This window comes from Leuciscus leuciscus (assembly GCF_965113295.1).
Source record: "Leuciscus leuciscus genome assembly, chromosome: 18".
Lineage (NCBI taxonomy): Eukaryota > Metazoa > Chordata > Actinopteri > Cypriniformes > Leuciscidae > Leuciscus > Leuciscus leuciscus.
This window is the reverse complement of record NC_138742.1, coordinates 1,928,069-1,953,767: the sequence shown is the minus strand read 5'-3', so window position 1 is coordinate 1,953,767 and position 25,699 is coordinate 1,928,069. Positions and strand designations below refer to the sequence as shown.

Here is a 25,699-nt window from a genome sequence, read left to right as displayed (position 1 = left end):
CATTATATTTTATGTAATTTTACTCATCTAGTAAATGCATCTTGATTTAAACATTTTTAGATATTTGGACTGGAAACAAGACAAAAATATTTTGCAGTGTAATCAGGGTTAAGGACGTTTATTTGATTGTGTGCCGCTGTAATGGAGGCAGAAACGTGAGCAGAAGAACAGATGTGAACTCATTCCACTGTTTGCTTTGCAGTTGCAGCTTGAATGTCCTGAAGATGTTCTCTGTTTCCAGTTCTGTCCGTCAGACCCGAATATCATCGCTGGCGGCTGCATAAACGGCCAGGTGCAGAATCAGTTCAGAAATCTTCTCTTTTCTCTCTCAGTTTCACCTTCCACTTACGGGACTTTAACTGTTCCACTCTTTTATTGTACATTTGATCTCTCATGCATCGGTTTAGATTATTTAATGGTCATTTTAAAGGAAATACACTATAGATGAATAGGGTAAAAATTGTAAAGTCCTCCTGTAGTCCATGATTTTATCCCTTAAAACTCATATTTCATCACCAAAATTACATATTTAAATGTTTTCTCCTTAAAATATCTTGAATGTAACTCGACACCCTTGCCTCATTTTGTATGCGCGCTTCTATGAATATGCAAATGAGCCCCGCCTCCACTCACTCACTCAGCTCAGAGATCCACTGGTTGACGATCACACGTTGATCTGATTGGTTACAAGGTAGTTTGTGACGTCAGAAACACCAGCGATTTCAAAGCGTGTTTTTGAGACTGTCTTTGGTTCACTGCAGTTTTAAGGAGGAAATACTCAGCAATGCTGTCGACTTATGAACTTACACATGGTTTGTCTTAAAGCATATTATAAACACCATATAGACACATAAACAACATTAAAAGCTGGATTTTCACCACTTTTAATGTTATACATATTTTCCCCAGTTGATCAATCAGAGTACATTTCAATCAGAGAAAGTTTTTCAGAATGTTATGTTTAAATGTGCAAATGAGCCATTGTCTAATTAAATATGCACAAATTTGTATACACTCCCAGAACATAAATCTGAAGCCGGATTCAAAATATTTGTATATATTCATACATATTATATTCATATTAGAGTTAAAGGTTTTTACAGAGGTCTCTTTTTATCACTCCATAAATCAGAAAATACTGTCAACAGCAAGAAAAAAAACACATTTTCACCATGTTTTAGGAATAAAATGTTATATAAATCAGTGTGATGAAAACAAGTGATATATGAACAAACCCCTCAGTAAAAACCTTCAGAATATAGACAGGAATAACACTGTAAAGTTTGGTGTTTATAACTGCTGCTGAAGTGGAGGACAAACTCACAGGCTTTAAAGATATGTATCGTAATTGGACTCTACAGATGCAAATTGATGAAGTGCAATAAAATAAAGATTACGTTTTCTTTACACTAATCTGAAGAAAGACATTTTATGGAGGCAAAATAGCTCATAATCTTACAATTGAACAGTGCATGAAAAAAAATGGCTTTGCCTGTAGTTCCCTTTCGTGGTCACTACGAGTTACGTCAGTGATGACGAATGGGGTTTCGCTTAGAAAGCCTCTCACCTTCGAGTATACAAAACGAGCCAATGGCAAGAAAATGCCATGGGTCTGCGGAATTTGCATAGCGTAAAGGCCCGTACACACCGGGACGAATTTCGCGCGCGATATTCGCCGACGTTTAACCCTCGTGAGTCGTGACTAAACAAAGGGCGCCAATGTGAGTGTGCACACCGACGCGAAAAACGCCACGCGTAAAAGCGTAATTTTTTTTTAAACGCCTCGGGTTCGTTTTTTTGGTTTGACGCGCCGCGTCAAAAACTATCCGACCAATGAGATTGGCGCTTTTGCTCACGTGTCTGGAGCTTCTGAAGTTACAGTAAAACACAACTTGGGGGCGCTCAAACACAAAACGGTCTTGCCGAGCACACATACGTAACAGCGAAGAAGATATACGCCAAGTAGCGTCTACACTGCCCATAGACAGACACTGCCGGGAAGAAATGACGAGGAAGATGCAAGGCAAGATGAATGTAGAGCTGCTGGTCTCGTTGGTGTCGGAATAAAGAACTATATGACAAACGTGACAGCGACTACAAAAATCTTGTTAAAAGAGAACTGTTATGGAGTGGTATTGCAGAGTATAGACTGTTATGGAGTGGTATTGCAGAGTATAGACTGTTATGGAGTGGTATTGTATTTCTGTTTTACATTAAGCGCCATCTAATGTCAGGGAATGAATTTGCATGTTCACTCGGCTCATCGTCAGCGAAAAACGCTTGGGTGTGAACACAATAAACGCGTTGAAAAACGCTGGCGAATAACGCGCGCCGATATTCGTCCCGGTGTGTACGGGCCTTAAGTCCGCCCAACCTCGTGGGTATATAAGGAAGTACGCTGGCAACATGCAGATATGTTTTCGCTTCGGAGCCAAGAGTTCTCTTCACTCTTACAAGCCATTCTGAATCATCTTCACTCTACGAGACGAGTGGCTCTTCAGTGTGTTGGTGTGACGGCGCGTTCCAGCGAGATCACATTGCCTGCTGCTGATCTGTGCAGTGTTCTGCCGACAGTGTGTGTGTTTCTCCCTGGGCGCTTCAGCACTCTGCTGAGCTTTTTCCTCTCTCTAAAAGAGCTGCACGCTTTTTCAAGACGGCTCGCCCGTGTATTTACTGGATGTGGGCGCGTGATTCATCTGCCTAACAGTCACGAGCGCTGTTTCGCGTGTTGGGCTTAATCACGCTCGGCAGCGCTCGTGGATGAGTCATGTTTTCATTGCGGGAACATGACCATCGCATTCCTGGAGAGGGATACTTTGGCTGGTGGCCAGGGTGATCTGAGGGTTATGGTGTGGCATAATTCCGACGAGCTTTCCTCGGGCCACGCCCCCCTCCACATCGTAAACCGTGGGGCTTCCGTGTGTGCCTGGTTCCTCTCGGGGACCCAGTGTTTTCATTCGGGGCTCCAGCAGATGGTGTCATGTCACTCACAGCATCACAAGGCGGGCTTGATTCCTCTGGAAATGATGATTGTGGAATGATGATCTGGAAATGGAGACTGAATCCTCCTCGCCCTCCTCTCGTTCCCTCTTGGGACCTCTCAGTGGTGCTAACTGCCCTGCAGAGTGCTCCCTTTGAGCCTCTGCAATCAGTGGAGCTTAAGTTCCTGTCAATGAAGACAGCGCTCCTGGTTGCATTGGCCTCCATTAAGAGGGTAGGGGACCTGCAGGCATTTTCGGTTGACGAAGCGTGCCTGGAATTCGGGCCGGCCTGGATACGTGCCCAAGGTTCCCACCACACCCTTTCGAGATCAGGTGGTGAACCTGCAAGCACCGCCCTCAGAGGAGGCAGACCCAGCCGTGGCACTGCTCTGTCCAGTACGCGCCCTCCGTGCTTACGTAGACAGAACGCAGTGTTCAGGACCTCATACCAGCTCTTTGTCTGTTATGGTGGGAAGCTGAAGGGAAAGGCTCTCCAAGCAAAGGTTGTCTCACTGGTTAGTGGACACCATTGCTTTGGCTACCAGCAGCAAGGTCGACCGTGCCCCCTTGGTGTGACGGCCCACTCCACCCGGAGTGTGGCCTCCTCTTGGGCTCTTTTGCATGGCGCCTCGCTAACAGACATCTGCAGAGCTGCAGGCTGGGCGACACCTAACACATTTGCGAGATTTCACAATATCAGAGTGGAGCCAGTTTCTTCTCATGTACACGCTTCAACCAGCCGGTACTAGATTCTGCTCAGGTGTCTTCGCTTGCTCGCCATTCCTCTCCACGGACGGGATACGTGCGATTATTCTCCTCAGGTGAGCCTCCCCGCAGGCCCTGAGTTCCTCCAGCGCTGTTGACGCCAACGCCAGAGTTATGCCACCGGCAGCTTTCGAGCTTGGCTAGGTGCCTCCATGTGCATGGTTCCCCCTCTGGGCAACCCCCACATGTGTATTTCCACTGTAAGCCTCTCTGAGCAAGTGTCTTTCCCCCAGCAAGCCACCTTGCGACCCCTGGGGGTTGAAATATTCCACCTGCGGCTGGACACCCCAGTGATACTCCATATGCAGCCCCTCCGGGTCATATATGTATTCTTAAGTATGTATGCTTCCCAGTGTACCTTGGTATTCCTGTGTTAAGTAGGAGTCCCTCGTCCGTCTAGTATTCTAGTATAGTCTCGGTATATAGTATACCCTATATATAGTATATTATATATAGTATATAGTATAGTATATAGCTATCTAGTATAGTATAGGCTAGTCTCACGACAGGGATCTCAGACTTACGCAGGGCACTGGAAGACAGCCGAGGTTGCGTGATTAGACTGGGAACCCCATTCGTCGTCACTGACGTAACTCGTAGTGACCACGAAAGGGAACGTCTCGGTTACGTATGTAACCCTCGTTCCCTGAGGTACGTCTCCCTGCCGCTTCCGCTGTACTGCTGGAACGCCGGAGTTCAGTCTCGGCTCCTCAGCGAAGAAACATATCTGCATGTTGCCAGCGTACTTCCTTATATACCCACGAGGTGGGGCGGACTAACGCTATGCAAATTCCGCAGACCCATGGCATTTTTTTGCCATTGGCTCGTTTTGTATACTCGAAGATGAGAGGCTTTCTAAGCGAAACCCCAATCGGCATCACTGACGTAACGTCTCCGTTCCCTACTCAGGGAACGAGGGTTAAATACGTAACCGAGACGTTTCCTTTCATGTAAAGCACTTTGAATAACCAACGTGTATGAAATGTGCTTTATAAACACACTTGCCTTATGATGGACTCTCAGCAGAGATGAAGCTAAAACTGGACCATGAAGCTTTTTAAATGGCTTAAAATCCTCATCTCCACAAAGACCTAAAACAAACCAAACACATTATTACGTTCTGGTTATATTAATGTTCAATATAAGTATTTATACTACAGGGCCGTTGAATGCTTGAATCTGATTGGTTGACGAACGTTCTAAGGTGTGCATTATTTTCAGGGAAACGCACGGCTAAAGTAGTTCCAGGCAGGTCTTGACCGCATTACCGTTCCATATCACTTCGCGTAGTCAACTGTAATAACGGAAAATAGGATACAATTCATAACAAGAAAAAGCATTTCGCCCCATGCGCTTGATCTGCAATTTTCAATGTCTAGCTTCACAATCAATAGAAACATGCAGTTTAATTTGAATAAATAAACTATAAAGTCCTATCTAATCAATAGAAAATTAAACTGAATATAGGCTAAATAAATGGATAGTCCTGCAGCACGGATTTTTATTGCAGATAATTTAACAAATAAATAATTATTGATCGGCCTACTTGTTAAAAGGGCTTTGGGTTTCATTTATTTGGCTAGTCTGTCATCTGTCAATAATAGAAAGAAAAAAAGAATGAACGAATTAATTCAAACGAATTGAATTAATTAATAAATAATAATATTGACGCACATGCTTTTCTGTCTCATTATTGCGACATCTCTCTCTAATAACTGCATTAATAACTGCATAAAGCCGGGAACACACTTTAAGGCCGGTTATGAATGTAATTTGATACTTATGACTGATCATGACCAAACGCGTGTTCAGCGCGTTCAGTCTGTGTTCAAAGTCTGTGTTTAAAATCTGCTGCAGTCGATGAAAACAGTCAGAGAATGTGTCAGCTAGTCGTGTGTTCAGCATTAGTCTGCTATCAGCGGCTCAATCCTCCGTTACTAACTCTAAAATGACGTTTTGGAATTAGCAACGGAGGCATGGGATTAGATGCGTAAGAAATTAGTCCTACATACAAGAGCGTTTTAATGACAAAAACTTTACAAACGTCTTGAAATACATAATCTGAACAATGTTTCGAGGTGTGGTAACTGTAGTATAAGCGGAATAATTGACTTCAGGCCGTTGAATTATTAGAAAAATAATGCACACCCGAGGTGTAACGGCCACTCCGCTTCGCGTCGTGACCGCATTACCACCTCGGGTGTGCATTATTTTTCTAATAATTCAACGGCCTGTCGTCAATTATTCCTTACATGTGCATCTTCTGCAACGTTAACATACTGTTATACTTTCGACTCATGACATGCAGTATATCGACTAACTTTTGTTTTGTTTACAGGTAGTATTATGGGATATTTCAGCACATGTGGAGAGACTACTGGACACCTCAAACAAACTAGTGAGTTACACACACACACACACACACACACACACACAAACACACAGCTGTTATGTGTGCAAACAGCAGTTCACAACGGGTCATGTGACCACCAACAATCTGTTTAAAGCTCATTTAAAGGAACACTCCACCGTTTTTTGAAATAGGGCTTATTCACCTTCTTTCCTACATTTAGATAGGTGGGCAAATGCATTTTTGTCTCAGTGCATGCATTGTTTTAGTTTGACAGGGTCGGCGCTAGCTTAGCTTAGCATAATGAATGGAATCCTTTGTTGCCAGCTAGCATGTCCTGAGTAAAAGTGATATAAAAAAATAAAAAAACCCACCTAATTACTTCTTGTGGCCTACGTATTCACAACAAGTACAAATAGCGATGCAGATTAACACTAGACGATTTCCTATGCAGATATTGACTTGGGACTATATTAGGGGGAAGCACAGGTGAAGCACTGCTACTTGGGCGCAGAGATATCACGCCCAAGTAGCAGTGCTTCGCCTGTGCTTCCCCCTAATATAGTCCTTAATATATAAGTCAATATCTGCCTAGGAAATCGCCTAGTGTTAATCTGCATCACTATTTGTACTTGTTGTGAATACGTAGGCCACAAGAAGTAATTAGGTGGGTTTAAAAAAAAATGTATATCACTTTTACTCAGGACATGCTAACTGGCAACAAAGGATTCCATTCATTATGCTAAGCTAAGCTAGCGCCGACCCTGTCAAACTAAAACAATGCATGCACTGAGACAAAAATGCATTTGCCCACCTATCTAAATGTAGGAAAGAAAGTGAATAAGCCCTATTTCAAAAAACGGTGGAGTGTTCCTTTAAGGAACTGACGTTTAACTGATACCTTATATAAACACACTAACACAATCACAGAAGACGAACCCTGCGGTTATTAAGAGCATGTGTGTGTTTGCTAGCAATACTTTGGGAACCATATTGTGTCCAGATGTGCTAAATGTGACAAAACCTGCCTTTGATGACATCCTCACATGTAAAGATGACATCTAAATAAAGACTGTGTTTCTAGTTATTATTGTTAGCTTTATATAAAACAATACTAGATTATGGTATGTGCTCATTCAGATACATTGTAAAAAAATTACTGCAATTTTAACAGTAAAAGACTGTAAAAATGCTATGGTAAAAACCTGTTTTGGTAAGTTATTGGTAAGTTCCCTTACTCTGTACAGTGAACTGTAATAGACCTAATGGGACGTTTCATGTAATTTTACAGTAAAATACTGTATAACTGTAAAATGTAAAATCTTATAATATACAGTAAAAAAACGCAAATTGACATTCCCAGAATCCTATGTGTGACAGCTCACATTTGATGGATTTTCATTGAAATACCTGTTTCGTCTTAGTTTTCTTATCACTTTTTATGTTGTTAAATTAATGTTTAAATTGTAAATGTTAACATTAATTAAGATTACTTTTTCATTTTTCATGTTAACTAATCTAGTAAACTAATGTTAACAAATGAAACCTTACTGTAAAGTGTTACCCATTTTTTTTTACACTGTGTGCAAATAACATATGTGCATGTTTTTCCAGGACAAAAACTGTGTAATTCCCGTGGTCCGGTACTGCGCTGTGTCTGGGATAGAGAACGGACACAAAGCTCCGGTCACAGATATTCAGTGGCTGCCAGAAACATTCGAGGTGAACGAGGTTTAAAAACAGAAAAATATTGCGGTTACACTTACTCAGTCTTGTTTCCAGCCCAAATATCAAACATTTCTTAAATCAAGATGCATTTACTAAAGTAGTAAAATTACATAAGATATTATGTCCTGTTTTCTGGGGAAATAATCAAAATTAAGTGAGTTTTTGCTTAAAACAAGCAAAATGATCTGCCAATGGGGAGACAAATAATATTGTTTCTGTTTGAATTAAGATTTTTTCTGACCCCATTGGCAGATAATTTAGCTTTTTTTAAGCATCAACTCACTTAATTTTGATGAATTCCCCTGGAAAACAGGACATAATATCTTATGTCACTTTACTCATCTAGTAAATGTATCTTGATTTAAGAATGTTTAGATATTTGGACTGGAAACAAGACAAAGATAATAAGTAAGAAAAGCATTTTTTTGCCTTTAAGAGTTTAATATTTAAATTTAAATCGCACTGCAGCATTTATGTTCATCAATTTCTCGCTCAGGTGTCCAGATTCGGGATTCCAGTGGAAAACCCGAGTCGTATGTCCGTTCAGATGGTCACGTGTGCTCCTGACTGGTGCTGCGATCTACACTAGATGCACATACACATGTTTATGCTCTTGTTTAACATCAAACTCACTCCTCAATGTGTGTGTGTTTCAGCTGTGTGTTATTCTGGGATCTTCGACCTCCTCGTGTCGTGTCTCAGTCCCTCACGGACGTGAAACAGAAATCGGAGGAAAAGCCCCCGGAAAACCCTCATGGTGTCCCAAATACATTCAAACACCTCAACCTGACCTGGAAACCCTTAATCCGAGTATGTGATGCACACAAACACACACACACTGCGCTTAAATTATTTTTATTTCCATTTATTCATTCTTATATAGCACAGTTTAATGCAACACGGGTTGCCCAAAGTGCTTCACAATAAAGAAGAAACGTCAATAGATAAATATAAAAATACATAGAATCACATTAAACGGACATGATTTTAGTGATTTTAACCTAAATTTGAAAGTAATTATAGATTTGGCTGATCTAATTGAGACAGGAAGATCATTCCAGAGCTTTGGACCCACTCGTGAGAAAGCTCTATCGCTCTTATGTTTATATTTTGTCCTACTGACACAGAAGATGCTGATTTTCTGATCTCAAGGATCTGGGGGGAGTTTATATTAGAAATAGAAGTAGAATTAAACATTTTAAAAGATAATTTCTGTTTTTATCTCACAATTGCAAGTTTATATCTCGCAATTCTGACTTTATTTCTCGCAATTCTGAGAAATTAAGTCAGAATTGCGAGATTAAAACTCGTAATTGTGAGATAAAAAGTAGCAATTATCTTTTAAAATGTTTATTTCTGTGGTGGAAACAAGCTTCCATACATATCACAATTTTGACATTTTCTCTCGAAATTCTTTGTTTAGAACTCACAATTATGTTTTTGTTGTTGGCAATGCAAATATGCAAATAAGAACGTTAACCAAGGCTGAGTTAAAGGCGGGGCTTCCTTGTGCCCTTCCACCATGTCCAGGACACAGCATACAATATTAAAAATAATAACATTAATTTTGTTACGCATTAGTTCAAAAACCCTTTATGATGCCAATAAATTCGAGGACCGTGACGTTGCCCGGCATGGCGCAGCCGGGGCCCCACCCTGGAGCCAGGCCCGGGGTTGGGGCTCGTATGCGAGCGCCTGGTGGTCGGGCCTCCCCCCATGGGGACCGGCCGGTCTCAGCCTGAAGGAGTGACGTGGGGCCGCCCTCCCGTGGACCCAGCACATGCAGGAGGGACCGTAAGGGGCCGGTGCTTAGTGGATCGGGCGGCAGTCGAAGGCGGGGGCCTCGACAATCCGATCCCTGGACACGGAAACTAGCTCTAGGGACGGACCTGTCAACTGATCACCACCTGGTGGTGAGTTGGATCCGATGGCGGGGGAGGAAGCCGGACAGACACGGCAGACCCAAACGTACTGTGAGGGTCTGTTGGGAACGTTTGGCCGAATCCCCTGTCAGAGAGATCTTCAACTTCCACCTCCGGCAGAGCTTCGACCGGATCCCGAGGGAGTCTGGAGATAATGAGTCCGAGTGGACCATGTTCTCCACCTCCATTGTCAACGCGGCCACTCGGAGCTGTGGCCGTAAGGTCTCCGGTGCCTGTCGAGGCGGCAATCCCCGAACCTGGTGGTGGACACCGGAAGTAAGGGATGCCATAAAGCTGAAGAAGGAGTGCTGTCGGGCCTGGCTGGCTTATGGGACTCCTGAGGCAGCTGACAGGTACCGGCAGGCCAAGCGAACTGCAGCCCGGGTGGTTGTGGAGGCAAAACATCGGGCTTGGGAGGAGTTCGGTGAGGCCACGAAGAGATTCTGGCAAACCGTCCTGCGCCTCAGGAGGGGGAAGCAGTGCCCTACCAACGCTGTTTACAGTTGAGGTGGGCAGCTGTTGACCTCGACTGGGGATGTCGTCGGACGGTGGAAGGAATACTTCGAGGATCTCCTCAATCCCACCGACACGTCTTCCATTGAGGAAGCAGAGGCTGGGGGCTCGGAGGTGGACTCGTCCATCACCCGGGCTGAAGTCACCGAGGTAGTCAAGAAACTCCTCGGTGGCAAGGCACCGGGGGTGGATGAGATCCGCCCTGAGTACCTCAAGTCTCTGGATGTTGTGGGGCTGTCTTGGCTGACACGCCTCTGCAACATCGCGTGGCGGTCGGGGACAGTACCTTTGGACTGGCAGACCGGGGTGGTGGTCCCTCTTTTTAAGAAGGGGGACCGGAGGGTGTGCTCCAACTATAGGGGGATCACACTTCTCAGCCTCCCCGGGGAACTCTATGCCAGGGTACTGGAGAGGAGAATACGGCCGATAGTAGAACCTCGGATTCAGGAGGAACAGTGCAGTTTTCGTCCCAGTCGTGGAACACTGGACCAGCTCTATACCCTCTCCAGGGTGCTGGAGGGTTCATGGGAGTTTGCCCAACCAATCCACATGTGCTTTGTGGATTTGGAGAAGGCATTCGACTGTGTCCCTCGCGGCATCTTGTGGAGGGTGCTCTGGGAGTATGGGGTTCGGGGCCCTTTGCCCTGTACGACCGGAGCAGGAGCTTGGTTCGCATTGCCGGCAGTAACTCAGACTTGTTCCCGGTGTATGTTGGACTTTGGCAGGGCTGCCCTTTGTCGCCAGTTCTGTTCATAATTTTTATGGACAGAATTTCTAGGTGCAGCCAGGGGCCGGAGGGTGTCAGGTTTGGGGACCACACGATTTCATCTCTACTCTTTGCGGATGATGTTGTCATGCTGGCCCCATCATACCAGGACCTTCAGCATGCACTGGGACGGTTTGCAACCGAGTGTGAAGCGGCTGGGATGAGAATCAGCGCCTCCAAATCCGAGGCCATGGTTCTCAGTCGGAAAAGGGTGGTTTGCCCGCTTCAGGTTGGTGGAGAGTTCCTGCCTCAAGTGGAGGAGTTCAAGTATCTTGGGGTCTTGTTCACGAGTGAGGGAAGGATGGAACGGGAGATTGACAGACGGATCGGTGCAGCTTCTGCAGTAATGCAGTCGATGTACCGGTCTGTCGTGGTGAAGAAAGAGCTGAGCCGCAAGGCGAAGCTCTCAATTTACCGGTCAATCTACGTTCCTACTCTCACCTATGGTCATGAGCTGTGGGTCATGACCGAAAGGACAAGATCCCGGATACACCCAGCCGAAATGAGCTTTCTCCGCAGGGTGGCTGGGTGATCCCTTAGAGATAGGGTGAGAAGCTCGGTCACTCGGGAGGAGCTCAGAGTAGAGTTGCTGCTCCTCCACATCGAGAGGGGCCAGCTGAGGTGGCTCGGGCATCTTTTCCGGATGCCTCCTGGACGCCTTCCCGGGAAGGTGTTCCGGGCATGTCCCACCGAGAGGAGACCCCGAGGAAGACCTAGGGACTATGTCTCCCGGCTGGCCTGGGAACGCCTCGGTGTCCCCCCGGAAGAGCTGGAGGAAGTGTCTAGGGAGAGGGAAGTCTGGGCATCTCTGCTTAGACTGCTGCCCCCGCGACCCGGCCCCGGATAAGCGGAAGAAGATGGATGGATCGATGGATAGTTACACAAATAACTAGAGGCATAGTGCAGTGTATTGAATTGAACTGAATTGTGCTGGATGATGACATAATTGTTTTTTTGAATAATTTTTTATAAATTGTTTCATAATCGATGAATTTAATGATGAACTAAAACAGATGAAATATTTTATTTAAAATAAATAAAACTGCGAAGGGAATAATGATACTATTGTCTTTTTAGAGCTGCTTTACAGCAGAAATTAAATGAAAGTTATTGATTCTGTTATTTTCCTGTTTATTACTGTGAAACTGCTTTGTTTTATATGAAGTGCCTTTAAATCAGGTTCACTCTGTCCACTGTAGGTCTCCTTACCAAAGATCAGCTCTAGTGGTGAGTACAGTCCTCTGAAGTTCAGCTTTCAGGACAATACAGTGGACTATGTTACAGGTGAGACACCAGCCCTTTTTTAGATTTATTCGGTTTCTATTTATAACATGTTTTTGCAGTGTTGAGCTATATAGCCAATCACAGACATATCTGTTGAGCACATGAACCCAAAAGAGTTCTGCACGCTTGCGAATACTTTTATTATAACCAACAAAGTTTAAACACAATGTCAATAAGAGATTCAGTTTACAGTGTAAACAGCTTCATTGATTATAACAGGAGTTTTCACATAAGTAGAGTTTTGTATACCTCACGTTGAACTGAAGAGCAGAAACACTGACTCTTACACTAAACACTGTGTTTTTTCATACAAACAAATTGTTTAGGTGTTTTTTTCTTTAATTGTTTAGGTGTTTTTTTTTCTTTAAATACATGAAGCAAAAACAAAGTTCTGGAGTTCTGGAAAGAAAAAGCATCATCATCATAAAAATGTAAATTTAAAAATATTTATTTATTAAAATAAATAATAAAATAATAAAATGTTTATTTTAATCTAAAATAAAATAATTACTAAAAAGAGGAAATATTTTATTTGAAATAAATTATAATTGAAATTTTTTTTAAATAAAAAAAAAAAATATATATAGCTGCATGCACCGATGACGGGCCCTATCCCTGGCGCCACCGCCACAGTGCCACTATGACCATCCATGAGATCATTTAAATTTAAATAAACTGCATGTGACATGATGTCATAGGTCTTTTTCAAGTGATTACAAATGTATCATTTCAATTTCAAAATTTTGTACTTCCAAAAATATTTGTTAAGGGTCAATTTATTAACCTAATAAATAAACTATTTATATAAAACTAAATGGGCAGTCAGAATTAAAATAAATTATTATAAGATAAAAACAAATAAAAATAAAACACAAAAAAATTAAATATTTACTTTAGAATAAAAAGAAATAAGTAACTAGTTTTAAAACAAAAACAATCAAGATAAAAAAAACTAAATATTTTATCTTTACTAAAAAAAAAGTAAGTCATGTGACCATTACCTGATATAAGAGAACCGTGATTGATTCATGATGACAGATTGTTCATTTCAGGGTGAAATAATGCATTATTGTGCGACTCCAAAAAGCGCTCAGTCTGTTTCTACTCACCTTTAATGCACATGTTTTCTCTCTAGGTGATAAACCCCCACAGGACACGGATCGGGGAGAAGTGTGTGGATACGCTCAGCTCCGGGTGCCGTCGGCCAAACAGCAGAAACCCCTGGAGAACATCAGCACAAAACTATATGTGGGGACGGAGGTGAGGCGCTGATCTCTACGGTCCGCAACGTTAAAAATTAATTTTAAAAAATCCGTAAAAAAATTATAAATCTAAAATTACGAGAATAAAGTCGAAATATTTCAAGAATTAAGTTGAAATATTTCAAGATTAAAGTCGTAATATAAAAAAAATATACAAATAAAGAAATGCGGTCGTGGAGTCGAACTGCCTCAGACATGGATCTAAATATAATAGAAGCTTTTCACTTTTATCTGGGCTTGCCTTTCAACAAAAGGAAATTCTACAGGTGCCAATCCACCAACATGGCATTACCATTAGTCTTAGGACCTTACACTATAATATACCGCGCCGGAATAGACTTTACAGGCGAAAACACTTTTCAGACAGGATGGAGTTATCCAGCTTTATATCTGAGGAAATGCACTTAAAATGTGTCTAGAAAGGATTTACGGTGAAGAGGGAGACAGTACAGTTACTGTTAAGTGTTCTCAACTCAGATGTCGTTGCCTATAGACGAGCAACACTATCCTGGTCCAAACTATATGTGGCACGTTCACTCATAGTGTCTTCGTGCTCATCTATAGGCGTCCTAAAGACTAATGGTAATGCCATGTTGGTGGATTAGCACCTGTAGAGTTTCCTTTTGTTGAAAGGCAAGCCCAGATAAAAGTGGAAAGCTTCTATTATATTTAGATCCATGTCTGAGGCTATTGATAAATGTATTTAAGCATATTATTTGTTTTATAAAAGCAACAAGCCACAAAAGGCAGTGCAGCCCTTTACTGTAATGCACAACCTCCTGTGTGTTACTGCTTTATTTTACTCTCTATTGTAATGAAGCTAAAATAAAATATCTTGTAGAGTAGATCATTTCTGTCTAAAGACAGGCGTGTGCTCTTGAGTCTCTTTTAGGACGGAGAACTCGTTTACACCGACTGGAAAATGGAGAAGGACAACGACTCAGGACGACTGTTCAGTAAGTTAACATCCAAACAACACATTTTTACACACACTCAGATGAAAACATGAATGATTTAAGATGTGGGATTAAATTCAGAGGTCAAATGTTTGAATACATACGTTTGAATGTTTGATAGTTTGAGTTTAATTACTATTGTTCACTTGATCGAGAACCTGAACCTCCAGCTGTTCCCGGGGCTCCCAGCTTGAGGAAAATCAAGATTAAATCGCTTTAAATAAAAAAAAAAAGCATCTTCTAATAAGCGATACATATTACAGGTCATATTTTACTCACCTTTGAGTCGTTCCAAACCTGAATGTCGTTTGGAGAATCTTCACTGCTCTTTTCCATACTAAACTTCATAGTGAAGAATTATTAAATATCTGTATAAATGTTTATTTTGCACAAATTTATTTAGAAAATATATTTTGATGTCATACAAAAAATTATTTCGCTTTTTTTATTTCGTCATTTTATTTCAAGCATACAATGAAAAAGTGTACAGTATGTACAACATAAGACAATAATTGAAAGAACACTGATGATCAAACAAATAAAATTCACCGCTGCTTGAAAAGGAGTGGGATGAAGTTTAACACTTATTAATTCCCACCCCCTCTTTCAAACTCTTAATGCATTAGTTTACTTCCTTTGGTATTATCCACTTTTTTACAAAACACAAGCACATAAATCTTCATACATTTATACAATATGTTCAATACAATTCTCATTATTATATACATGCAGAACACACATTTCTGGAGTTCAGGAAAGAAAAAACCCTCATCATCATAAAAATAAAACACACTAAAAAAGATGAAATATTTTATTTGAAACAATTTAAAATAAATAAATAATTTGAAAATAAAATAAAAATGTTTTATTTAAAATAATAAAAAAATGTAATTGAATAAATACTTTTAAAATAGAAATAATTAAAATAAAACATATAAAAAATATAATATATTTCATTTGAAATAAATTTAAACTAAAATAAATAAATATTTTGAAAATAAAAACAATCAAAATAAAACACCTCCTAAAAATAAGAAATATTTTATCTGAAATTAAATTAAAAATAATTATATACTTTGAAAATAAAAACAAAAATAAAACGTACTAAAAAGATAAAATATTTATTTAAAATCATTTAAAATAAATATATAATTTGATAATAAAAACAATAAAACCAAAATACTAAAAACACGTACTAAAAATAAGAAATATTTTATTTAAAATAAATTAAAATAAGTATTTAATTAAAAAAACAAAACAAAAAAACAATGAGAATAAAACACATGCAAAAAATTATAAATATTTTATTTGAAATAAAATAAATTTATATTTAAAAATTATTATCTGACAAAAAATAATATTAACAATTATTACGGAATTTGTGAGTGTGTATATATTAATATTTATGTAAATTCTCAGGGGGACTTCAAATAAATATTTGAGCTCTAAATACTTTGTATGTTATTTGTAGAATCTTCAATCAACTCTTTCCACACAAAACTTCATCTGACCACGTCTGTCAGGCTCTACAGTGGACAAAAGCACCATAAAAGCCAGATTAAACACCTACCATTTTACTGTAGAAGCTGAAGATCTCCAGCAAACAGAACAACACAAAATTATGCGATTAATGAGCCGCTTCTCAGACGATGACGAATGTCAATAAATCAGGACTTGTGGAACTCTGAATCATTCGTTGTTCATCGAGATGGTTGTGGTTTTCCCAGAAACACTGAGCTCATCGTGAAGGATTTTGGCAGAGATTGAACCTAATTTGATCAAACCACCTGTAAACCGAGGCAATTACAGAGTGATTTCCATCAATATTACAGGATATTAAGTTTCATTAGTGCAGCGTGTCTGAACTCATTTACTGTGAGCGTTCAATCTTAATGAAGCCTGTCATTTCTTTCTCGTAAGTCCTGTTGTTCCATTCATCTCTTCTCCTTTTGGCACATGCTTTTCACACCCAGTGTACTATTTGCTTGTTGTCTATTGTACATACTGTTATATTTATACATATGAATGTGGCAGATTTGTAATCAAACCCATAACCATTACCATGCGAAGTTGCGAATGCCATGTTCGAGCGACAGCACATGATATAAGGACATTAAAAACTCTGTTTCAAAACAAATTTTGAGATAAAATATTTACTTAAAGTGCCAAAGATTTTAAGTTAATATCTCAATAATTTAACAGCATGCCACACCTGCAATGCTGATAAAAAATTTGGTAAAAAAAAAAAATCTGAATAAATATTAATTTGTTTTGCACAAATTCAGTGAGGGAAAAAGGCATGTTTGTTTGAATAAAAAAAATATTTTGCAGTTTTTTCTTTAATTATACATACAAAAAACTTCACCGTAAAAATGTAAAATCAAACACTAAATTCTAAAAAGATCAAATATTTTTTAAATATGTTTAAATTAAAATAAATCAACAACAATCAAACAATCAAAATAAAACGGTACTAAAAAGAAAAACAATAAAAAATAAAATACTAAAAAGGATTAAATATTTTATTTAAAAAACTAATTAAAAATGTAAATTAGTAAATACTTTTAAAATGAATACAATCTAAATAAAACACGTACTAAAAATAAGAAATATTTTATTTGAAATAATTAAATTTGAAAAATAATTCGGAAAAATAATTCACGATTCTCTGAAGGTAAACAAATGAAACATTTAATCTTTTTTAGTATGTCTTTTATTTTTTATTTTAAAATATTTTTTTTATTTAGCAGTTTTTATGATTAAATTAATTAGTTGTTTTTCTTCAACTCACAAACCACATGAGACGCGACACGTTACACACAAATATTGGGTAAAATTTGTAATTATATTGCACTATTTTTATCAATACATCTCAGAACTGAAATATATTTATAAATAACATTTCGACTCAACTTTTGCACTGATCTTGTCGCAGTGCATTCTGGGATTGCATTCTCTGTAGATTTTTTTCTAAAAGAAGATATTTTAAGAAGGGTTTTTTTGTCAATGTTTTTTTAACCTAAATATATTTTATGTTCCACAAAAGAAAGAAAGACGTACTAGGCTAGTGACAAATGGTCAAAAAGTGCTTTAATTTTTTAGATACCCCTACCGGAGGTAGAACTAAACCCAACAATGTTTTTCTTCATCTCTAAGGTCTCCCATATATGAAATGGATTCTTGGCTCAAAATATTTTACTGCTAAGATTGTTAAATTAACAGATATTGTTATACACCCCAAAACCAAAAAAAAGGGACTAAAATATAGCCTGTCAGTATGGATTGGGAGTTAAGGCATATAAACCAATTGGAACATGAACTGCTTTTGGTAGCCATTCTGAGGTCAGCCCCCCATGATGTTACAACTGCAACACACCAATGTCACTCATCCACATTGTCATCAGTGACAAAGTGGGTCATATTTGGACAGTCTGGGAGAGGGCAAGAGCAAAACACTGTGCAGGTCAAGCCTACTGAAAGACACTGGCATTTGGTGGCATCGTTGCAGTTTCAGTCTTTACAGTAGAGGTGGGTGATGTCTCTAACTTCTTTAGGTGCTGGTGCCTTCTGGAACATTACAGGTTCAATGCACGCTGCACCCATCTCCTCTGAGCCTCCATCCTCTACCAACTGGGTTCCAGAGAAGAGGTTTGGCCAGGTGGCTGTGACGCCACACTGCTGTTTGGTACAAGGCTCTCAGCACATGTTGCTGGAAGGCATCTTCTGTTGGTGGTAGATTTGCTGCTGACAAATCTGTGGTAGACGCTAGTGTAGCGTAGGGTTGGTTCAAGGATGCCCATCCACCTTTTTCTTTTGGCCATACAGGAGAAGGGCACACATTCTTGCCACAGTGTGCTTTGCTTTTCCAGGCTACCAGAGTCCAAGTTTGGTCTTTTCCTGTAACTTACAAAGATGGGTCTTCTGTCTTGTGAAGTCAGTGGCCTTCCCAATTCTGTACAAACTGCTTGTGGTGTCACAACCTGTGAGGGCGTGGCATGCAGGTAAAACACTCACAAAGCACTGCTCCAAGCTTCTGAGCGATCAAACCTATAGTGACAAATCTTTCCTTAAGGCGAGACACGGCAGGCAAAAACATCGATTTTTCATGCAGTGGTCAGTTTTGAGATTTTGGCCGAGTTTACTCCTTCAATATGTATTATTTCAAGCTGCTATAAAGAAAACGCTGAAAATATACATTACAATGTTTATTTTATTACATTTTGTTTACTTGCGGCAGTAAGTTTCTCCCAAATTTACCAGGAAGTTAGTATTCCATCGCGACATGCCGAGCTCCGTCTGTTCACTGAAGTCTGTCATGTCCGGGATCGTTGTAAAGCTCTGAGTCTCATGCACAACGCTATGTAAACCAAATATGGGCATTTCCTTTCTATCAGTAACCAATCGTGAATGTCCAAAGGGGGATTTAAAGCTAACGATGAAATCTCATTTAGAGCTATTTAAATCTTTAACTGCCGTTTTCTCAAAATAATTTTTTTGCGTTTTTTTGTCATTCTCCAGTAGAAACATCTCAGCCTATGTAGCACCTATGTACACCAAACTTTCCAGTTATACACTTAGCAGTATTCTGAAGATCTGTTCAGAGGGATTTGTTAATAAATCATTCCTGGCCTGATTTATGTGACATTTTAATAAAAAATTTTTTTCGAAAAATCGATATTTTAAGGCTATGGACAGTATATTTAGATTTCCTAGGTAATGAAAGCATATATCCTGAAATCCCTCTGAACATCTTTTGTCATCTTGTGTGTAATCAAAATGAAAAAATTATTTTGCGTCTGGCTTTATCATATTTTCAGATATATCTACTGAAAAAATATGTAAAATTGCACATATTTAATGAGATAATACCTAATTTGCATAATTAAACATAAAAATTTCAAAAACTTGTAAAACATTTTTTGTATGAACTTGTGTAAGTAATGAACTGAGGAAGTTTCATGGTGATATCTATTATTTTAAAATTTTACCCTATTCACCTGTAGTGTCTCGCCTTAAGGCCATGTCCAGAGTGCATAAACACTGTTGAGGATCCAAACATCCCTTTGCTTGAATAGTACAGAAGCAAAACTAGTACATCTGTATCATCACATTTGACAATTAGAAGAGAATGTGACTGTGCAAGATGTATTGCATGTAACACCAGCCTCGTGTCAGCCTCCTCCTGGTCACTGTAAAGATCTTTCAAGCAGTCAAAGCCTGACTTGCTAACCCTCTTAACCTCCTGAGCATTTTCAAAGTCACCTGCCAAGATGACAGTGTTCCCTGAAGAAATTCTAGTTGGCCCAGTACTGGCGATGTAGGTGCTGACAAAGCTACATAGAGCAGTCTTGTTTCTGCTGATCCTGAGGTATTTTCTGTAGTTTGGAACACTTGTTTGTCCTGTGAAGATATGTGTTTGTGTGCTGGTGTGAATGGTGCCTCTTCTTTGTCTTCCAAGATCTTTGACTGAGTGTTGGTGGTCATATCTATCAAACACTATAACGACACAGCTGTTATAATAATTCGTTACATTTATATAGCGCTTTTCTGGGTACTCATTGCGCTTTACATGGGAGAGGGATTCTCCTCAACCACCACCAATGTGCAGCATCCACCTGGATGATGCGACGGCAGCCATATTGCGCCAGAACGCCCACCACACACCAGCTTACTGGTGGAGAGGAGACAGTGATGAAGCCAATCAGCATATGGGGATGATTAGGAGGCCATTATGGACAGAGGCCAAGGGGCAAATTTGGCCAGGATGCCGGGGTTACACCCCTACTCTTTTTCGAAGGACATCCTGGGATTTTTTAATGACCACAGATAGTCAGGACCTCGGTTTAAAGTTTCATCCGAAGGACGGTGCTCTTTGACAGTATAGTGTCCCGATCACTACACTGGAGCGTTAGGTCCCACAGGGACCACAGGGTGAGCGCCCCCTACTGGCCTCACTAACACCTCTTCCAGCAGCCCTAACCCTTTTCTCAGGAGGTCTCCCATCCAGATACTAACCAGGATCAGCCCTGCTTAGCTTCAGTGGGCAACCAGTCTTGGGCTACAGGGTGGTATGGCTGCTAATATCACTGTTACCTCCCTTTCCCCTTAAAGTTGCAATCTTTTTGACAGCCAGTCAAATCTGAGTTCATGTGAACCTTTCTAGATATTATGACTCCAACTGATGTTTCCATGTCCTTGAAGGTTGCACACTGGTTTCTTTTCTCTGGCTCCCAGAAGCTCTTGTTTTTTTGTTTTTTTGCCAGACGTTGTTCAATAAAGATGGGATTCTGCTTCTTGGAGGAAGCTTGAGAGCTCTTTTGCAACTTTCTCAGATGCAACCTGACCACTTGCAATGTTGATCAGTTCCTCAGGAATGCTATCAAGATCAGAGGGATTCTGCCTCTGCTCCACAGCTTCCATTATCTTCTGTATGTCTCTTTCGTCTCGGTCCATTCTGGATGCTCCATGCTCTTTGTGTTGCTTTCGGGCTCTGATCATCAGTGTCACAAAGCTCTTTCATGACATCCACATATGCCATGGTCACAGGTCTTGTTATCAACCATCTTATGAGTGTTCCTTTTCGTAATGTGAAGCCAACAACTCCACCCTGACTCTTGCCTTCTCGATTAATGGTTTGCTCCAGTGCCTTATCAGTAGCCACACAGTTGAAGCTTCAATGCTCAGACCGGCGAATAACAAACCCACCTTGCTGCATGAATGTGTATGCTTCTGGTTGTTCATGTTCAAGTGCTTTCATTTCTGCAACAAGCAGTTTGTACAGAATTGGGAAGGCCACTGCCCTCACAAGAGGTTAAGAGGGTTAGCAAGTCAGGCATTGACTGCTTGAAAGATCTTTACAGTGACCAGGAGGAGGCTGACACGAGGCTGGTGTTACATGCAATACATCTTGCACAGTCACATTCTCTTCTAATTGTCAAATGTGATGATACAGATGTACTAGTTTTGCTTCTGTACTATTCAAGCAAAGGGATGTTTGGATCCTCAGCAGTGTTTATGCACTCTGGACATGGCCTTAAGGAAAGATTCGTCCCTATCTGTTTAATCGCTCAGAAGCTTGGAACAGTGCTTTGTGAGTGTTTACCTGCATGCCAAGCCCTCACGTAGCCTGGAAAAGGCTTTTGCAAGAAGCAAAGCACACTGTGGCAAGAATGTGTGCCCTTCTCCTGTATGGCCAACAAAAAAAAAAGGTGGATGGGCATCCTTGAACCAACCTGGATGAGCTGAGGTACACTAGCGTCTACCACAGATTTGTCAGCAGCAAATCTACCCCCAACAGAAGATGCCTTCCAGCAACATGTGCTGAGAGCCTTGTACCAAACAGCAGTGTGGCGTCAAACCTCTTCTCTGGAACCTAGTTGGTAGAGGATGGAGGCTCAGAGAAGATGGGTGCATTGAACCTGTAATGTTCCAGAAGGCACCAGCACCTAAAGAAGTTAGAGACATCACCCACCTCTACTGTAAAGACGGAAACTGCAACGATGCAACAAAATGCCAGTGTCTTTCAGTAGGCTTGACCTGCACAGAGTTTTGCTCTTGCCCTCTCCCAGACTGTCCAAATATGACCCACTTTGTCACTGATGACAATGTGGATGAGTGACATTGGTGTGTTGCAGTTGTAACATCATGGGGGGCTGACCTCAGAATGGCTACCAAAAGCAGTTCATGTTCCAAATGGTTCCAGCTAGAAAAAAAACAGCCTGAGAAGAGAGGGCTCATCCCCCCTCAGAGTTAGATTGCCATTTGTTTGATTAAGACAGTCATTTAATTTTTATTGTGTTAAGTAAAGTTATAGTTTTATTAAAAGGCTCATTAAGGTCAAACTGCAATCCTGACTCCTGGTCTCCTGTTTGTGCTATGGTAAGGTCTTATCTTTTGATTTCAATCTTTGTTTCCATATAGTACAAGGTGCCATATGAAATGTTTCATTATTAAATGTATCTTATATTAGAATTTCTCAACATTCTTCACACCACTGATAATGGGCTTTGGACTAAATTATGTCAGTGTTCCATTTTCTTTCATTTTAGACACCTCATACATTGAGTGACAGAACACCCTGATTTGTCGTGCTATATTTACATATTTGGTATTGCTGGTTTCAGCACAACCCCATCTTTCCAACAAGTCATCATATGTGTTTCTATGTTAATCCCTGGCAAAGCAACCACAAAGTAAATGAAAACATTCTACATAAATATTCAATTTTTACATGTCCGCTTATTTTAGGTATGTGTTTATATGTCTCTATTTATTCCATACATCAAGATATTCACATCCAGAGCTTGTGTGATTGATCTGCACTAGTTTATATGCCTTAACTCCCATACGGACAGGCAATATTTTAGTCCTTTTTTGGTTTTGGGGTGTATAACAATATCTGTTAATTTAACAATCTTAACAGTAAAATATTTTGAGCCAAGAATCCATTTCATATATGGGAGACCTTAGAGATGAAGAAAAACATTGTTGGGTTTAGTTCTACCTTCGGTAGGGGTATCTAAAAAAAATTGTGGGCATTGTCACTAGCCTAGTACAGGTTCGAAACCACATGAGGCAGAGTAAACGATGACAAAATTTTCATTTTTGGATCTGATGGTTTATTTTTGTTGATTTTATTGTTATATGTTTTATGCAAAAGTAATTTTTTCATGTCTGTTTTCTGCCAGGTGCCAAACCTACGCATCATTTCCCTGCACACCACACTCTGGTGAACACCGTGAGCCGCTCTCCGTTCTTCAAGGACATCATCCTGACGGTGGGCAGCTTCAGTTTCGCCATCTGGAAAGAAGGGGTCATGGTGAGGTCACGGCACAAGCACATCAAACGGACAAAAGCATCTGTGCTTATTCTTTAAGGGCCCTATTTTAACGATCTAAGCTCATGGTCTAAAATGCACGACGCAAGTGTCCGAATCCACTTTTGCTAGTTTAACAACGGGACAAATGGTCGGTGGTCCCGGTGAATGGTCTAAAAGGGTTTCTCTATTCTCTTAAAGATTAATGGGTGTGTTTCGGGCCCTTATTGTAAAGTGCTACCACTTTTGCTTATAATAGAATAGGCAGTAGTTTGAATCAGTTTTAGATGGAGTTTAGCATGTGCTGAATGATTCTGTCTCACTTCTCGTTTCAGAGTGGCCCGATCCTCATGTCGGCCTGCTCTAAGTTCATGTGTACGATCGGTCACTGGTCCCTGTCCCGTCCGGCGCTCCTATTCATCGGGAAGGAGGACGGGAACATCGAGGTTTGGGATCTGCTGCAAAACACCCACGAACCCTCACAAACCCAGAACATCAGCACTGCCTCCATCACCTGCATCAGATCCAGCAGCTCCTCCGGTAAGCTATTAGACTGATCACTAATGCACCCTACAGAACACATCACGGTGAACTGTATTCCCTTTTAAATTGGACGTCATTACATAGTAGACGGGAAATATACTGGTGTATTTTTATTTATAAAGTCCTGTTAGGTCTATTAAGTCAAGTCAAGTCAAGTCATCTTAATTTATATAGCGCTTTTAACAATGTAGATTGTTTCAAAGCAGCTTTACAGAGATAAACATATAATTTACGGTAATAGAGATTGTTTTGGCTTTATAGCGGTTCTTTAATAAAGTTATTTTCCAGCTAAAGTTAGTCTTGATTGATTCGCTTCCGTCGCAACAATCATTTGTTATTAAATTAGGGGCCGCTAAGACGACAACATTCTCTCTACACAGACTTTAAACGCAAACCTGTGATAAACGCTGATGGCGTTCACATGCGCATTAAGAATTGGTTCCATAGTTATGTGCGTTTGAATATATGTGCGCAGGTTTGTAATTCCCTACAAACCATGCCTAAACAAAGTACTGGTCTTTCCTTATAAATTTTGATACAGAATTATATTTTATTTGATCACTTCGGGGGTAGGTGCGCGAAACGAATTTTCCCGACAACGCTTCATCTAAAGGGATCTAAAGGGATCCTCCATAGGGAGAGACTAGTTGGCACTTCAGCACTGCGTTGTCATCGGGTCCAGGTAAAGGTCCTTCGTCAGATCTGGATCCGGCAGGCTGCGGGAAAACCTCGGGATAAACAAAGACACTAAAATTAGCGTAGATGCCATTCTTCTTATGATGTAACGAATACATCAGGATTTATGGGAAGTGTTCCTGGTTCCGGCTGACCTAATCTATGCAGCCTAACATTGAATTATAGAAGTCTATAATGTATTATGTGAATGCTAGGTCAAAGAGACGTGTCTTTAATCTGGCTTTGAACTGACAGAGTGTGTCTGCTTCCCGGACAATGGTAGGAAGACTGTTTCAAAGTTTTGGTGCTAAATAGGAGAAGGATCTACCGCCAGCAGTCGATTTTGATATTCTAGGTATTATCAACTGGCTGGAATTTTGAGATCGCAATAGACGTGAAGGACTATAATGCGTTAAGAGCTCGCTCAAGTACTGCGGAGCTAAACCATTTAGTGCTTTGAAAGTAATCAGCAATATTTTTAATGTATGCGATGTTTAATAGGCAGCCAATGTAGTGTTGACAGAACAGGGCTAATATGGTCATACTTCCTGGTTCTGGTAAGAACTCGAGCTGCTGCGTTTTGAACTAGCTGTAGTTTGTTTATTAAGCATGCAGGGCAACCACCCAGTAGAGCATTACAATAATCTAGCCTTGAGGTCATGAACGCATGAGAAGATTGAAATGAAAGATTGGTATCAAAGAGCACACCCAGGTTCCTAATCGACGACGGAGACTTAACAGAGCAACCATCAAGTGTTAGACAGTATTCTAGGTTACTACGTGAGGACATTTTTTGTCCAATAATTAGAATCTCTGTTTTTTCAGAATTTAGAAGAAGGAAATGACTAGTCATCCAATTTTTTATATCAGCTATGCATTCCGTTAATTTTGTGAATTGGTAAGTTTCGTTAGGTTTTGAAGAAATATAGAGCTGAGTATCGTCAGCATAACAGTGAAAGCTAATTCCATGTTTCCTAATGATATCTCCTAAGGGTAGCATGTACAGAGTGAACAGCAACGGTCCTAGTACTGAGCCTTGTGGTACGCCATACTGAACTTGTGATCGATGAGACATCTCTTCATTTACTGCTACAAACTGATAACGGTCAGATAAGTATGATTTAAACCATGCTAGTGCA

At 40.4% G+C, this 25,699-nt stretch overlaps 1 protein-coding gene across 2 annotated transcripts in view; it reads left to right on the top strand.

The window, feature by feature from the left end:
* Nucleotides 1–25,699, top strand: part of dnai3 (dynein axonemal intermediate chain 3) — a 57,597-nt gene that overhangs the window by 13,219 nt on the left and 18,679 nt on the right. For both annotated transcript variants that reach the window (XM_082145845.1, XM_082145844.1), the window contains exons 11-20: nucleotides 203–292; nucleotides 6,085–6,144; nucleotides 7,711–7,818; nucleotides 8,321–8,394; nucleotides 8,481–8,634; nucleotides 12,225–12,309; nucleotides 13,445–13,569; nucleotides 14,464–14,527; nucleotides 23,215–23,345; nucleotides 23,678–23,882. In XM_082145845.1, coding sequence (XP_082001971.1) covers nucleotides 203–292; nucleotides 6,085–6,144; nucleotides 7,711–7,818; nucleotides 8,321–8,394; nucleotides 8,481–8,634; nucleotides 12,225–12,309; nucleotides 13,445–13,569; nucleotides 14,464–14,527; nucleotides 23,215–23,345; nucleotides 23,678–23,882 — 1,096 coding nt within the window. The remainder of the gene's footprint in view (nucleotides 1–202; nucleotides 293–6,084; nucleotides 6,145–7,710; nucleotides 7,819–8,320; nucleotides 8,395–8,480; nucleotides 8,635–12,224; nucleotides 12,310–13,444; nucleotides 13,570–14,463; nucleotides 14,528–23,214; nucleotides 23,346–23,677; nucleotides 23,883–25,699) is intronic.